The sequence below is a fragment of the Xiphophorus maculatus genome, chromosome 15, assembly GCF_002775205.1.
Source record: "Xiphophorus maculatus strain JP 163 A chromosome 15, X_maculatus-5.0-male, whole genome shotgun sequence".
NCBI classification, from domain to species: domain Eukaryota; kingdom Metazoa; phylum Chordata; class Actinopteri; order Cyprinodontiformes; family Poeciliidae; genus Xiphophorus; species Xiphophorus maculatus.
Window position 1 is genome coordinate 22941948 of NC_036457.1, and position 14648 is coordinate 22956595.

General features: G+C 38.2%; 1 protein-coding gene across 1 annotated transcript; it reads right to left on the minus strand.

The window, feature by feature from the left end:
• Positions 1-597: 597 nt before the first annotated feature.
• On the minus strand, positions 598-13773 carry cfap206 (cilia and flagella associated protein 206). The gene is made up of 12 exons (XM_023347392.1): positions 13629-13773; positions 13387-13470; positions 11242-11332; positions 10732-10920; positions 9328-9495; positions 7144-7358; positions 5920-6039; positions 3935-4133; positions 3646-3786; positions 2878-3071; positions 2480-2623; positions 598-1039 (listed from the first exon to the last, which is right to left on the minus strand). The coding sequence occupies exons 1-12, from the start codon at positions 13734-13736 to the stop codon at positions 812-814; spliced, it is 1881 nt and encodes a 626-aa protein (XP_023203160.1). The 5' UTR covers positions 13737-13773; the 3' UTR covers positions 598-811.
• Between the last annotated feature and the right edge of the window lie 875 nt (positions 13774-14648).

Here is a 14648-nt window from a genome sequence, read left to right on the forward strand (position 1 = left end):
CTCTTATTCCCACCAGTAGGAACGACAACTGCATCCAAAGTAAAAGTAAGGTTTTTGACAGATGAGCAGAAAAAAGGAGAAAATTGGAACCAAAGACATGATCAGTGTGCTAATGTCCACGCAAAATGATGTAAGCCTTACTGGCATTAAGATTAATTTTAATTACTGGACATCCAGGATCTAACCTTGCATAAACCATTGAAAAGGGCTCGAGTTTGTTTTGGGGCTAGTTCCATATGGACACTGGCCTTGTATTGAGGAAAAGCCAAGTTTAGTTTTGAACGTAAGATGGAACCTCAGGGGACAGAAGAGGGAAGCTGTAAGGAGAATTCCCCTCATAGGACTGAGAAGCTTTGACTATACACCATGCTATAAGTGTCAGAACAGGATCTGATGATCCACAGAAGAACCAGGACCAAAGAGTCCACAGTGTGTCAGGTGTCACTGCTAGCCTGCAGAGCTGAGCTGTGTTGCGTTTAAATCCAGACTGAAACTTCTCATAAATGTCAGACTGGAAGACTGCTGATTATAGACACAAGTAGGAACTATATCAAGTCCCCAGATGCTGTGTAACATACCAACTCTATAAACTTTGAAATCACATTTGCTGAGGAAATATGATCTGTACAACATTACAAGGAAAGGGTCAGACAACACGAAAGTTTAAGTCCAACTTCTCTGAGTTCCAATTCCATTAACTGGTTAGAAGAGACACAGGCACAAAACAAACCACAAACATACATATATAGATGATGATGAAATGATGAAATCATTTGCGCACAGTAACTTTAATTTCATCGAAGGTTTGTCATCAAGGTTTTTCTTCAACAGGTCTGGTGAGGTCTACTTTCAGCACCTCAGCATCTCTCTGCCCCCTCAGACCTTGCAGGTATGTCTGAGGGTTGGGGACGTTGCTCCCGCTCTCTCTCATAGTTTGAGAGGTAGCTTCCTTCGGCAGCCATGTTTGGCTAACGTTGTCCCGTCTCATGTGGCTCAGGTTGGTCTGCATTGAGTGAGTTACTGTAGTCCGAATATTAGCCTTAGATTATGGAGCACAAAAGAGGTTTATTAGACTGAAAATAAAAGAATGTCAATCTGTGCTGCAGCAGTGGAAGACATTCAAACTACTAGAGATACATTACATACAAAGCAGAAATCAGTTTGGTCTTAATCACCTACAACTCTTAACTCTACAAAACCACTCAGACCACCAGGCCACCCCTTATGAAAATATATTTACTAATGTATTACTGGAAATATACTGGAAATGTATTCTAATCTATTCTTTTCACAATACATTTTCTAATATACAGTACAGACCAAAAGTTTGGACACACCTTCTAATTCAATGGGTTTTCTTTATTTTCATGACTATTTATAAGGAAAAAATCCCACTTATCAACCTGACAGGGCAGGTTGACCTATGAAGTGAAAACCATTTCAGGTGACGACCTCTTGAAGCTCATCAAGAAAATGCAGAGTGTGTGCAAAGCAGTAATCACAGCAAAAGGTTGCTACTTTGAAGAAACTAGAATATATGGGATATTTTCAGTTGTTTTACACTTTTTTGTTTAGTGCATATTTCCACATGTGTTATTCATAGTTTTGATGCCTTCAGTGTGAATCTACAATGTCAATAGTCATGAAAATAAAGGAAACTCAAAAGGTGTGTCCAAACCTTTGGTCTGTACTGTATATTGTAAATGCATTGATTCATGTATTATACAATATAATATGTATTTGTAATGTATGTTTATATATATCCCAAAATAGTTTTAATTTTATATTTACAAACACCTACCATAATGTCATATGATTAATTTGGAAAAATGCATTGGTCATATATGTAAATATGTGTTATATGTATCTTCGATCTATAGCAGAATATTTTTACGTATATGGAAACATAAATAATACTGTTTAAATATGAGCAGTACATGGTAGAATATATAAAGTATATGAACTGTTATTTATGGGAAGCTGATGTAGATTGTAGACTGCCATAGGGCTGGAAGACTGAGGTGAGGCTGCTATATTGCGCCACCAGCAGGCAGGGCAGGTGAAGTGTTTTGCCCAAAGACACAATGACAGAGGCGTCCAGAACGGGGATCCAACCAGCGATCCCCTGGTTGCAGGATGAACGGCATGGCTGTGCTCACTGTGTCCACCTTGGAATTTTCTTTTGAATTACATTTTTTATTTACAGTTTTTATTATTTTCCCCTTTACTATCAACAAAATTATGGAAAAAAATGGTCTTTTGTGTCCAAACATCCTGCATGTAGCAAACATTAGTGTGTCTGTAGGGGTGTGCATGTACACATATATGGTTTACACTTATAATGCATTGGAAAATATAAATATTAAATTTCATACACGGAAATATATTGCTAATGCATTGAAAGATATATCCAATATGCTGCGCTCCATTTTGGTTTCATGCCTGTGGACACTGTTAAACATGTATGGGTCTGGCTCACCAGTTTAATGGCTTTTCGTCTTAGTTCCCACTCATTCCACTCGTATGACTTGTCAATGTGTGTTTCCACTGGGTGGGTGTCAGTTTGTATTCCAATTTCCCGCTTGTTGATATGCATAGGCCATAAACTCTGCCCTGGTTCTTTCTGCAAAAGCAAAGCAGAGACATCGGCTGAGATCAGGAACGCTGTGTTCCTAAAGCTAACAAGGGAACAGATCATATGCTCTCAAGATGTATTCAGTTTACTATGGAACTGAAGAGTTTAGTTGGTGTTACACAAAAAGGGAAATACATTTTACTGTGGAGTCTCATTTTCAAAACGAAACTACTTTCTTGGTGAAATGTTCCTAACTTATAGAAAAGAACAAAGAGCCATATTACCCTGGTAAAGATACCAACCTCAGAGTATGAGCGCGAGCTGGGAAGCTGCTGATGGAGTCTGAGAAGCTGGAAAAGTTCTGGGAATAATTTGGATTTTTCTGCCACCTGAGCAACAAAGTCATCTGGAGAGGAGGCAAATGCCAAAGCTGCCTCCCGGGAGCTGAAAGCATAGAACCTCTCCTTGTGTTCTAGAATCCCAATAGACGGATTTCCTGCAAAAATAGCATTTACTTTATTTGAAGACCCAAATTAACTACCCCCCCCCCCCCTTCCCAGTTTGTTTCTGATATGAAATGGGGGCATGGAATAAAAAAAAAGAAATGTTTTTGTATTTATACATGCATGTCAGTACCGTAGTTATTTGTACTCTTGACAACAATAAATGGAAAAGCTTACTGACTGTACAGCAATGAAGCTTCTTATAATGTGAATAAATGGAGATAAGGTTATCTAATTCTGTGATTTACTGATCAAAGTGTTTGATCTCACCTACACATGAACAATTAAGTCCACCACACTGAGAAACAGTTTTTAGCCATTAGCCATTAGCCATGCTGAATGCTGCTGTGATCAATTTGACCTGCTCAATTTTATGCCTATAATTTAGTTCAGTTTTAAGTCAACTTTTATCAAAGGATAAGTAATTATTTATTGCAGTTTTTTAAGTGAGACGTTTTTTATCTGGAGAATTGCACCCAGATTGTTTATTGTTGCAAAGGCAATAAAACTGCTATTCTACTTTGAGGAGATGAATGTGATTTTCTTTGTGTTTTAGGTGAGCACTACCTGGAAGTAGCAGACCGTCTCTGTTCACGAACATGTAACCACAGAAACCATTGTACTCCAATGGCAGCTCCTTCAGTCTGTCATTTGCATGAGGCAGGAGCCAGGCCTGAGTGTTTAGCAGAGTCGGGTCAATCTGCTCATCTGGAGGAGGAATCAGAAAATAGTAGAAGCCTGAACAGTCAAATCCACTGTCACTCAATAAAGTCTCCTTTTCTAGCCTTTAACTAAACTTGATCAACATGTTTCATTTGTACATTCAGGGTTGACTAAGTTAGTGACATTGCCATACCTGAGGACACAGCCAGTCTGTTGGCGTCGGTTTTTACTTTTGTTGCCTCCAGCAGGCTGTTCAGATACGCCTTCGAAAACCTCTTAGCCTGGGAGACGAGGAAGGGTTTGAGACCGACTGTGATGTTACTGAGAATGTGCAGCAGTTCTGCCTCATCCTGGAGCTCAAACCACAACTTTGTCACAGCCTTGAACAACGGCTGAAAAAACAAGGTTCAATAAGTAACTGATCAGTAGTAGCTGTTTCTACAATATCAAAGATATACAAGACACAATGCACAGCAATATGAAGCTCAGAGGAGACAGATTTTAGTGTTGCTGCTACTAAATTATAGAACAGTCTCCTATTGCATATCAGACCTGCCCCTTTAAAACTCTCTGTAAAAAAGACTTTTATTCCTTGGCACAACCTGAGACATTTGCTTTTACTTCTGTTTTAGTGTCTTTCTGACCTTACTGCTGTTTTAAACCTATTTTCTAAGATGGCCAATATTGCCGAGCTTTTACCTTCCAGTGTGATGGAGGTGTGTGGCTGTTCTAACTGAAGAACTGTGTTGTTCTCGCTCTCTAACTGTGGCACACACAGCCTTTAGCAGTGTCCATGCAGGGAGCTGTGACAACAGCAGAACATTCAACGCATATATTTTGTGATGATAATATTGTCTAATTTGGGGTCTTCAGGTAATCTTTGTCTGTGATTAACATTAGTTTGGTGAGTAGAAACATTTAAATGGAACAGAAAAGACAATAAACAAAAAATCTGTAAGAAAGTGAATACTTTTTCAAGGCTCTGTATGTGTCTAGTACTGTGCACTGATTTTGAATTTATACAGTAGCGCTGATTTTGATCGGTGTTGACATGATGACGCTAAGTTTGGTTGGTTGGTTGGTTAGTTGGTTAGTTGGTTGGTTGGATGGTTGGATGGACAGATCTGCTACAAACTAAGTGCCTACTGTACCTCGACACAGATAAGACCTTTAGCTAGACCAAAAAAAAACAGCAGTTGTAATTTTTCACCTAATGGTGATTTTTTTGGCCTTTTGTGTCTTTTTTTTTTTTTTTTTTGCCAAAAGTGATTTTGATTTTTAAAAAATCACCACCTTTTTGCCAAAAGTTAATGTAGACTAAAAAAAAAATTAAAACAAAGACTTAAGCCATTATTTTAGGAAAGTGAAACCTCCACCCGCCTGTCCATGGTGGTGGACACAGGCGGTGTTGGGTTTTGCTCGACTGGAAAGCAGCACCTTTCAAATACATACAGCATACAACATACTGAAAATACAGTGATACTTGAGTTTGGTTAAGGTCCAATAATCTTGAAAAATGTAAACAATTTTTATTCTAGTTTCAGAACTGGACCATGATGTTTGTAATGTAAGCATAACTGTTTGGTATGATAAACATATAATATTCTACAGAAACAAGTGTGAGCCTGTGGCAGAATAAAAAATACTTTTATGAGTCAATGGAGCAACATTACTAATGTAGAAAAACAAAAATCAGACGTCAAAAATGATCTTTTTGTCAGTTTAAAACATTGTGTTAACTTTATCCTGCAAGCCTGTACTGCCTCAGTGTGTCTGGGATTATCTATGCAGTTAATGCAGAATTTAAGAATCTGGTTTTTGCTCTCAAATATTTTCAAGGACATTATAAATCTTAGGATGAGCCCTCTCCATATTATCTCTTTGTCCAGGTAGGTGGACGGTTTATATGAGTGCTGTATTGAACCACTATAAGATGCTTTAGCTGTTGTAGCAGTAGATGTTGGTCTGTAGAGGATTTATTTTGAGGCAGCAGAGTAACTGAGAGCTTTTAGTTCGAAAGCACACCACAGATGGAAGGTAGTGTGCTTAACGCTGTTTCTTGTGTTTTTACCTCAAATATAACTCAGGACTCCTCCAAGGTTCATGTTTTTTAATTCATTTCAGATGATAAACATGTACACTAAAAGGAGGAAACGCTGTAAACTGTAAAGCACTTACAAAGACTGTTGAACCTGGTATGGCCATATTTGGCTGCACAGTTTCTCTCAACTGCTTCAACACAGAAGAAAGCTTAGCCTGTCGACTCTCCATACGCTGGCAACATATGCTCACATCAGACTGGCAGCAAAGAGGAAACACATATTAATTCTTAAGTACATATTTTGCTGTTGAACACTTGTATCATATAAACTGTCTTTAACCATTTTTGATTCATCTGTTGATCAGTTTTACTGATTCGTTTAATTTTCATGAAAAAATGCTGTCTTGTTTTATTGCATACTATATGCTGTATAACAAAATGACGTTAAAATATCTTGATATGATTATCTATGTGTGTGTTATCACAAAACAAGTTTCTTCAATGGAAAATAATTAAACATTGTGTCAATTCTTCTACAACCAGATTGGTGACAAATTTCTTATGCTTTTCTCCCCAGCAGACATGGCTTTTAAAAATGAAAACAATGTAAATATTTAACTGAGGTTTTATTTTTATGTCACGTATTAGTATATATTTATGATATTCCATGAAGCTTTTAAGAAACATTTCACTGAACTCTTGATGAATTCTTTTGGTCCTTGTTGAAACGAAACCCGGTTTGTTCATCAATTTGTTGTCACATGTCTGTGATCAGATGTTACTGCAGTCCAGTTAGTCACCTCCTGAATTAGGCTTTTCAGGATCACTGTCATGCCAAGTATTTGTAACTATTTCATAAGCAGTCATTAATGCACATTTTATAAACACTTTTATCTCTATAACAGCCACATTGTATTACTTTTCTTTCTCCTAACAATCACAGTTAAAATACTTAAGTTTTCAGCATCTTACAAACTCAAATATCTTGGTTTTTTGGGGGATTTTCCTACAAATTGATCAGTGGGGTTAAATATGGGTCATATTCATCTTGCAGTTTATTGTAACTTTTTCCAGGCCAACTGTTGCCTAGATGAATGTTGAGTGTCTCCACCCTTTTGACATGTAAATTTATGGTGACCACTCCGCCTACATTGCGTCTCTGCTTCAATTAGACACTCCACTGCATCAGTCTCACTGTCACATGACCAAACAAACACCACATAACCCCCTGACCCCTGACCCCCATCCCCTCACATAGAAAGAAACATTGTTTGCTAATATTGGCCCACATTTTCTTATCAAAATAGCTCAAAAAAACTCAAGTATTGGCTTGCGTTAATGTTAGACTAGTTTTTTCTCACCTGTAAAATTTTTAGGTAACTTTCATGCTGCCTGACGTTGTAGAGAGCCTGTTTCAGCTGGGTGATGGGCATTTCACACTGGGCAGGCTGAATGTTGGGGTGTGTTAGCTTCTCCAGCACAGCCGTGTATCTCCACACCAAATCCTGTGTGATGCTCAGTTCATTCTTAATGCTTCTATCACCGACCTGAAGCGCTTCTTGCAGAACTGCAGGCACTGCCAGGACAACATAAAGGGCAGAACAAAGTGAAAAAGGACAACATTGGAAAAATATTTTACATATTTATGAGAAGTAGGAGGTATAAAGTTTTCTGTTAAGTATTTGCTGGAAATGATTATTAGCAAGAATGTGTTTGGCTTCATAGCAACAGAGTCAGGCCTGAGGGTCCAACTAAACTACTTATAAAAAATACTTTACAATTGTTGTTAATTTATACAAGTTGTCTCATTGAGATCCAATATCTCATTGCAAGAGACTTGTTTTAATAAAACAAAGAAAATATTACAGAGCATACAGAGCAACAAAACAAGCACTTAAGAAATCTGACTATTAAATAAGCTAATAAAATATGAGTTAAGGACTGATTTATGAAGATCTGAGCATGAGAATGTCATCTCAGCTTCTTTGTTGGGTCAGCAGCAGTCAGGTCAGTCCTGGCTGACTGCTGGAATTCTTAGTCCACTAACTTGATGGCTGCATCATGTTTTCTTATAGGAAAGACTACATAATGTTGAGATCAGAGTAGAAATCATTACAGATGAGCCTACTGAGAGCATACTTCAGTTAAGTTAAAATGAATCAGTAAAGTATATAACGTATGCTACAACTACTGGCTTGACTTAATTACAATACTGATTGTTTCTTTATGATCCATTTGTCTAATCCCCTCAACACTGCAATGGTCTATTAAAGGCCTTTCTGTCAAACTTAGAACAGCGGTCTTCAGAAACACAGTGAGATAGTTCACATTTATCCTGTTAAAATCGATAAGGGTATATTCCACTGTCATAATGTTAAAATAATAACAGTGTTTGACTGAATACCAAAATGAAATATTTAATGCAACTGAATAAAAAAAACAAAATGAGACAGATAAGACAGAATCATGAACATGGTTGGTTTCTGACTGAACAGACGAGGCTCCAGTATTAACCAAGCCTGGCTGTTAGCCTGGCTGTTAGCCTGGCTGTTAGCCTGGCTGTTAGCCTGGCTGTTAGCCTGGCTGTTAGCCTGGCTGTTAGCCTGGTCTGGAGCAGCTACTGAAATCAATGGGATGGTGAAAACCTACCACTCAGGCAAGTTGGTCATGAATCCTTTGCTGAAACTGCACAAGCAGCAAAATGGCTTCACTACATCCTGTTGTTCACCACTTTTATTCATATGCAGGGTTTTTTCAATATTCCCTCCAAATACAGCAAATCAAAATACTGCACCAAGCAGCAGACATTACACAACAAAGAACTTTACACACAAATGATTAGAATTTTGTACACCAAGTATATTTAGTCAAGAGCAAGAGACACTCAACTCGTACTTTGTCGTTTTGTTCGCGTTTGTGGGAAATGAGCGAGAGAGAAGCAAGGAGACGCAAAGTCACATCTCTGGAAAATAAACTTTGGTGTTTAATGCTCTGAGAAAGCTGGTTAGTCTATAGCTACGCTAATGTGGGACTCCTCCAAAGAACTTTTCTTCTTTTGTTGTTTTTTTTTTTTTAAAAAAAAAACAAAATAAAACCTCTGTAGTGCAAAAGAAATTAGAAGAAAACTTTTTTTTTTTTTTTTTTTTTTTGATTAGAATTTTGTACACCAAGTATATTTAGTCAAAATATACTTGGTGTACAAAATTCTAATCATTTGTGTGTAAAGTTCTTTGTTGTGTAATGTCTGCTGCTTGGTGCAGTATTTTGATTTGCTGTATTTGGAGGGAACAATCCTTATCAATTTTAGGCAGTTTTTATAAAATTTATTTTACTTTTAAATGTGACTTGGGTTGCACCAAAATTTTATTGGCCCTTAATGAGAATAATAACTGATTACTTAATTCGGTTTTATCTTAAATGCAAAGAAATTATATAATGTGTATTAATTATACTTTTTGTGTCAGCTATTTTTAAGCTGTGTGCTTATGTGTTTTAGTTCTTTATTTAAAAATAACTCATCAAAGATCAACTTTTGAAAGACGTACTTAATTTGTGGAGGCTTAAAAGTTCCTCGTTTTGCTTGCTGGCTTCGTTGAAGATTCGGATTCCTGTTACAATCATGGTGAGCTCCTTCAGCTGCTGCTCCTTGTCTTTCTTCAACAGAACCAGGAACGCTCCCAGATCATTCAGGGGCAAGACACTCTGCAGCGCAGCTGGAAGAGGAGAAGAAGAAGAAGATAACCATCATCATCACTACAACATGCCCTCCACAGTAACTGACACATTCCACAGCCACATGGATTAAGGTGATGAAATATAGCAATAGCCAAAGAACATTCTGACTCTAGTTAGAAGCTAAATTTTCTCTGTATCATAAACAAAAAAAACGTTACGTGAGATGACGCTCTCAACAACAAACTGATAGAAGCTCTGCACCATCTGCTGCAAACCTTGAAGGATCTTAGTTTCCTGAAGAAGTCCAGTCTGCTCTGTCCTTTCTTGCTTCACTGTTGTGTCTCCAGTCCAGTCTGTTGTCCAGATGAACCCCGAGGTATTTATATTCCTCAACCACCTCCACTTCAAACTGATGATGTTTGAAGACGGACGGATTATGTCCTTTGCAGTTGTACCATAATCCATCAATCCACCAATAATAGATGATGGATTGAGCAGAGCTCTGCCTTCAACCTCTCCAGACTTGCCTGCTGTGTTCCTCAGCGTTGATGTTGCTGTTTTTTCTGGCAGTTATTTTTTTACTGACCAGGTGAATCAAAAAGATTGTAAATAACGTATTAACTTATTAAATATGTACTGTATGTTAACTCACACTGTGAAGTTGGTGCCAAATCTCCAAGAGGAGACTTTTGCAGTTTGTAGACATTAACATTAGAGTATCATTTACTTATCATTCAGCATAATTTCTTCCATTTGTTGAAGCAGTAACCATAATCATAGGAATAACCATAAATGATTTTTATTACAGCTGATGTGAATGTTTTGTCAATAATTTTGATGTTTATGTTGTAAAGTATTTGACTTCTGATTTGAGCTGTATACTTTTATTTTTGATATTGCTGCTGCGTAAAAGTTAGTTTGTTTCCCCCCAAATACAGCAGTTAGCTTGTTTCTCACAGAGCAACAAGAAATATTATTTCATACTGACAGCCCCTCGGAAGAGTCAAAAGGTGTGTTGATTATGAAAAGTATTTACATTTAATGTGTTTTTGTCTGTTAATATGTTTATTTGGCATAAACATAACACATCATATAAATGGAAACACTGTAAAATGATGTGTTAAGTGTTTCAGTGCCTGGTGTGACATGTGGATTTCAGTGCTGTGATGAATGGGACGACTTTTGAAGGAATTAAATCTCATAAAACCATCACCTTGTTCAGACCGGCACGCTACAAGCATGCTGCTTGACGCTGCAGTTCAAACGTGACTCACCGTTAGTGTCTTGTACACAGCTGAAATTTGCAGGTGAACCTATTGCAGATCTCAGCAGGATGTAGGTAATTATCTGATGGTACAGAGTGTGGAAATCATCCCTGGATTTTGCTCTATTGTCTGTAATCTCCCGACACACTCCACTGAGTCTGAACTCCAGTATGCGATGGATCTCTGCCAGAAACTCACCTGCATAAAAAGTCGTCTATTACTCTTTTTAAGAAATAAAGTGATTATCTGAATTATTTATATAGTGCCTTTTGTATAGCATGTGCCGAGTCACTGGAAGACAGCCATTGTTTCTCATTTTAATGTAACCCTGGACATCAGTCAGTGTTAGTAATTCTCCTTAGAACAAATAGACTCACTATCATTCTATGAACAATATCAAAGTTGCAATCAAAACATTTTCTATTACATTCAAAGATAAAAAGATAAAATTATGCCCCATGAAAAAAATTCTAGAGTAGTCAATGAAACATATAAAACAGATTTAAAGTTTATACTTACATCGAGAGGCATAATTCATTTCAAAATAAAGTTGCATTTTGATGGTGTCAAGACCTGGGCTGGTTTCCTCTGTAAGCTTATCTAAGCAGAGCTGCAACCAGAAACAATTCATTAGGAGGCATGGCTGCTTCACATCTACTGTAAAAAGATCCTGTGAGGGATTTTCAGAATAAAAGTGTCACTAGCTCCACTGTGCTCTGAATTCCACTTCATTGCCCCATGCTCTGGGCAATGACAATTTTGCTTTGCACTGAGCGCAGCCAGTGGAGCAAAAGGTAGGTATGCACTCCATGTGACGCATAAGAGTAACACGCTAGAATGGGTGCCAAAACAATGGTGGAATAATTATTTCTAGTTTGTGCATTGAAAACCCTGCCAGGTGCAAATAGCATTTCTGCTTACACCTCAGAAAGCATCCGTTCCTTTTAGTGCATTTTCACCCAGCTTGAAGTTTGAGCTGCAGCATTCACTCACTCTAAAGTAAAATTTGTTGAACTATGACCGAAGTGCACCATGACAGATAATCTAGAGAGAGGACATCTGTCCAACAGCAGTCAGTGGGCGAACAGAACTCCTTTACACTGGTCTCTATATCATACCATAAGTTTCTCTCCTGCCTAACTAGACCAGGTTTTGTTCATTTAGGCCAGGGGTGTCCAAACTTTTTGCAAAGAGTGCCAGATTTGATAAAGTGAAGATGCCCGGGGGCCAATAGTTTGTTCGGACATTTTTTAACTACAAAAGTTTCATGCAAATGCACACCGTTATAAAACTATTTTCATTGTCACAATTATCTTTATTTTTCAAATGACAAAATAACCAAATATAAGCCACTCAGGCAAATGAGAATAACTCTAAAAACCCAAATTCTGCCTTTCATTCATATCTGGAGAGTCAGATAACATTGAACAAACTGTATGAAATACCTTAAATTTACATGAGTTTAAAAATATCTTTGCCTCAAGAACATTTTAAACAGGAGTTATAAGTAATGCAAAGTTGTCTGTTATTATTAAATCTTAAAACAAGTGAATTTTGCTCTTGTCATTTACAATATATTTCAGAAAGTAATAGTTTGTCACATCTACAGGTTCATAACATCAACAGTAATAACCAAATCTTACTCAAGAGTTTAATAAAAATAAGTGCCATAAATCCAGGTGCATAAATGTTCTTTTGGCTTTTCACTGCTGATAGTGACAGACGTTACCGTTCAAAATACTCAGTTTCATGTCCTCAGCTCTCAGTGCCACACTGTTACTGCCAGGCAAACATTTTTCTCAAATTCTTGCTTCTTCTCAGGGCAAAATGTTCTCCACCATTTTCATAACACAGTCTTTGATAAATGTATCTTCAGTAGAAGGTTTGCCATGTTTAGCTATTAACATGGCCACTTCGTAGCTTGCTTTGGTGGTATTTTCTTTTGACTCACAGGCCCGCGTGAAGAATCGCTGTTGTGATGCCAGTCCAGCTTGGAGCTGCTTTAGTTTTTCAGCACGGTCACTTCCTGTTAGCTTGTTGTATGTGTTAGCATGTTTAGTCTGGTAGTGTCTCTTTACGTTGAAATCCTTAAACAAGGCAACCGTCTCATTACAAATTAGACAAGCACAATTGCCTTGATTTTCAGTGAAGTATTATAATTCCCATCTCTCTTGAAAGCGGCGGCCCTCACTGTCAACTGGTTTTCTTTGCAGTGGCCATGGCAGAAATGAGTGGAGAGGGGTTCGCTGCACGGAGGCAGACTGATAGTATTAAAGTGGTGCTGCCACCATTTGGTGAAAGGAGGAATTACAGTTTCAAGTTTTATGATTTATTTATTCTGTTTGACAGTGGAGGCGGGCCATAAATAATACATTATAAGACCGAAGCTGCGGGCCGTATGAAATCTGACCGCGGGCCGTGATTGGCCCTCAAGCCGGACTTTGGACATGCCTGATTTAGGCTATGACAGAACTGCAGATTAAACTTTGCTTTATCTACCAAAAAACCCTTCACCTGCTGTAGTCTGCTGTGGATGATCAGATTGCAGCACCAGTGTGTTGTGACTCACTGACAACAGTCCAAACTCATCACTACACCTACTGCATATGTTCTGATGTCTGGAGCCTGGTTGGCCTGCAGAGTGAGCTGCACCGTCACAAATACCTGTTTGAGTCTTTGGACGTCTTCTTCTGAGAGCGTCTGATCTACATCAAAACCGTTTGTTGGATTCAACACCACAGCTTTCACCTGAGCAGAAACATAAATACATTCTGGATATCAGTGCACATATTTTATGAAATAAAATGTTCTGTGATGGTCTCCATAGCGAATGCTGGTTGACATAAAGACTTGCAGCTGTTGTGCTGAGTGATCTGCCAGTCAGCTGGCGGCTCTGGGTTCCTCACCATGAATCCCGCCAGAGTTTCAGAAAACGAGTGTCCCCTCCTCACACACTCCTCCACTATTTCACAAATGATGGTTTTAATCACTCTTTCTGTCCGAGCCCGAAACATTTCTGCTGCTGTACAAAGCCGATACTGTAGTGTTTAGAACCGGCTGCTATGGCAACAGTGAAATATAACGTTGTCCACTAGAGGACGCTGCCGCTGTGTTCTCGCTGTTGAACAAAGGCGCATCAAAAACATGGGACAGCAGTCATTTTACAAAACCAGACTTTGTTTTTTTTATGTTGAAGACCGTGTCAAAAAACGGATGAGCAAAAGTCTAGGTATTTATAGACAATATTACAAAAAATAGTTTACAATATCATTTCATCGTTTTCCATTTGCCTGCCACTTTGCTCATGCCTGGATGTTCTTATTGACAAATAAAGAATATCTTTATTCTAATCATTTAAAAGTCAAACAGGTTATGAAAAACATGTGCAATAAAGAAATAAAAAGTGTTTTATTTTCATGTTTTAATCAAAGGTCACAAAACATTGTAAATATTTATCTAACTTGCCATCACAAGGAATGCAAAGTGGTCTGAAATGTCCTGCTAGAAGTCTGTTCTGACTGTGGACTTCAGCAAACCCAGGGAGTTATTGAGCATACAGAAGCAGCTCCAATCAATGAGTTGTACAGGAAGGAACTGGAGGAAAAAATCAAAGATGTGTGGTCAGGGATGAAGAAGATCACAAATGTCAAGCAAGAGGAAGATCAGATAGATGGAATTCTTCAGTTCAGGAGCAAATCCATCATCCTCCTCCTCTCCTGTCCCCAGACAAACAGAAATCCAATCCGCTTACCCACAGGTTTCCTGTCAAACCTCTGAGCTTCTATCTTCCATCTCAGTCATGGACTCTTCTGCTTCCATAAGTTCGTTTTCAACCAAACTAGGGAATGCTGCTGTTCTTTGTCTCCCCCTCCCACTTTTCAGTATGTAGATGTCAAATTAAGAGTCATCTGTTGAGACCAAGCTGG

Bases quoted from the DNA above. Each gene is read 5' to 3' on its own strand.
- cfap206 (XM_023347392.1), bottom strand. From the start codon at position 13,736: ATGTTTCGGGCTCGGACAGAAAGAGTGATTAAAACCATCATTTGTGAA. The intron at 11,333-13,386 runs GTATTTGTGACG...TTCTGGTTGCAG, and splicing joins ACGTCCAAAGACTCAAACAG to CTCTGCTTAGATAAGCTTAC. The intron at 4,134-5,919 runs GTAAGTGCTTTA...TTGTTTTTTCAG, and splicing joins TACCAGGTTCAACAGTCTTT to CCGTTGTTCAAGGCTGTGAC.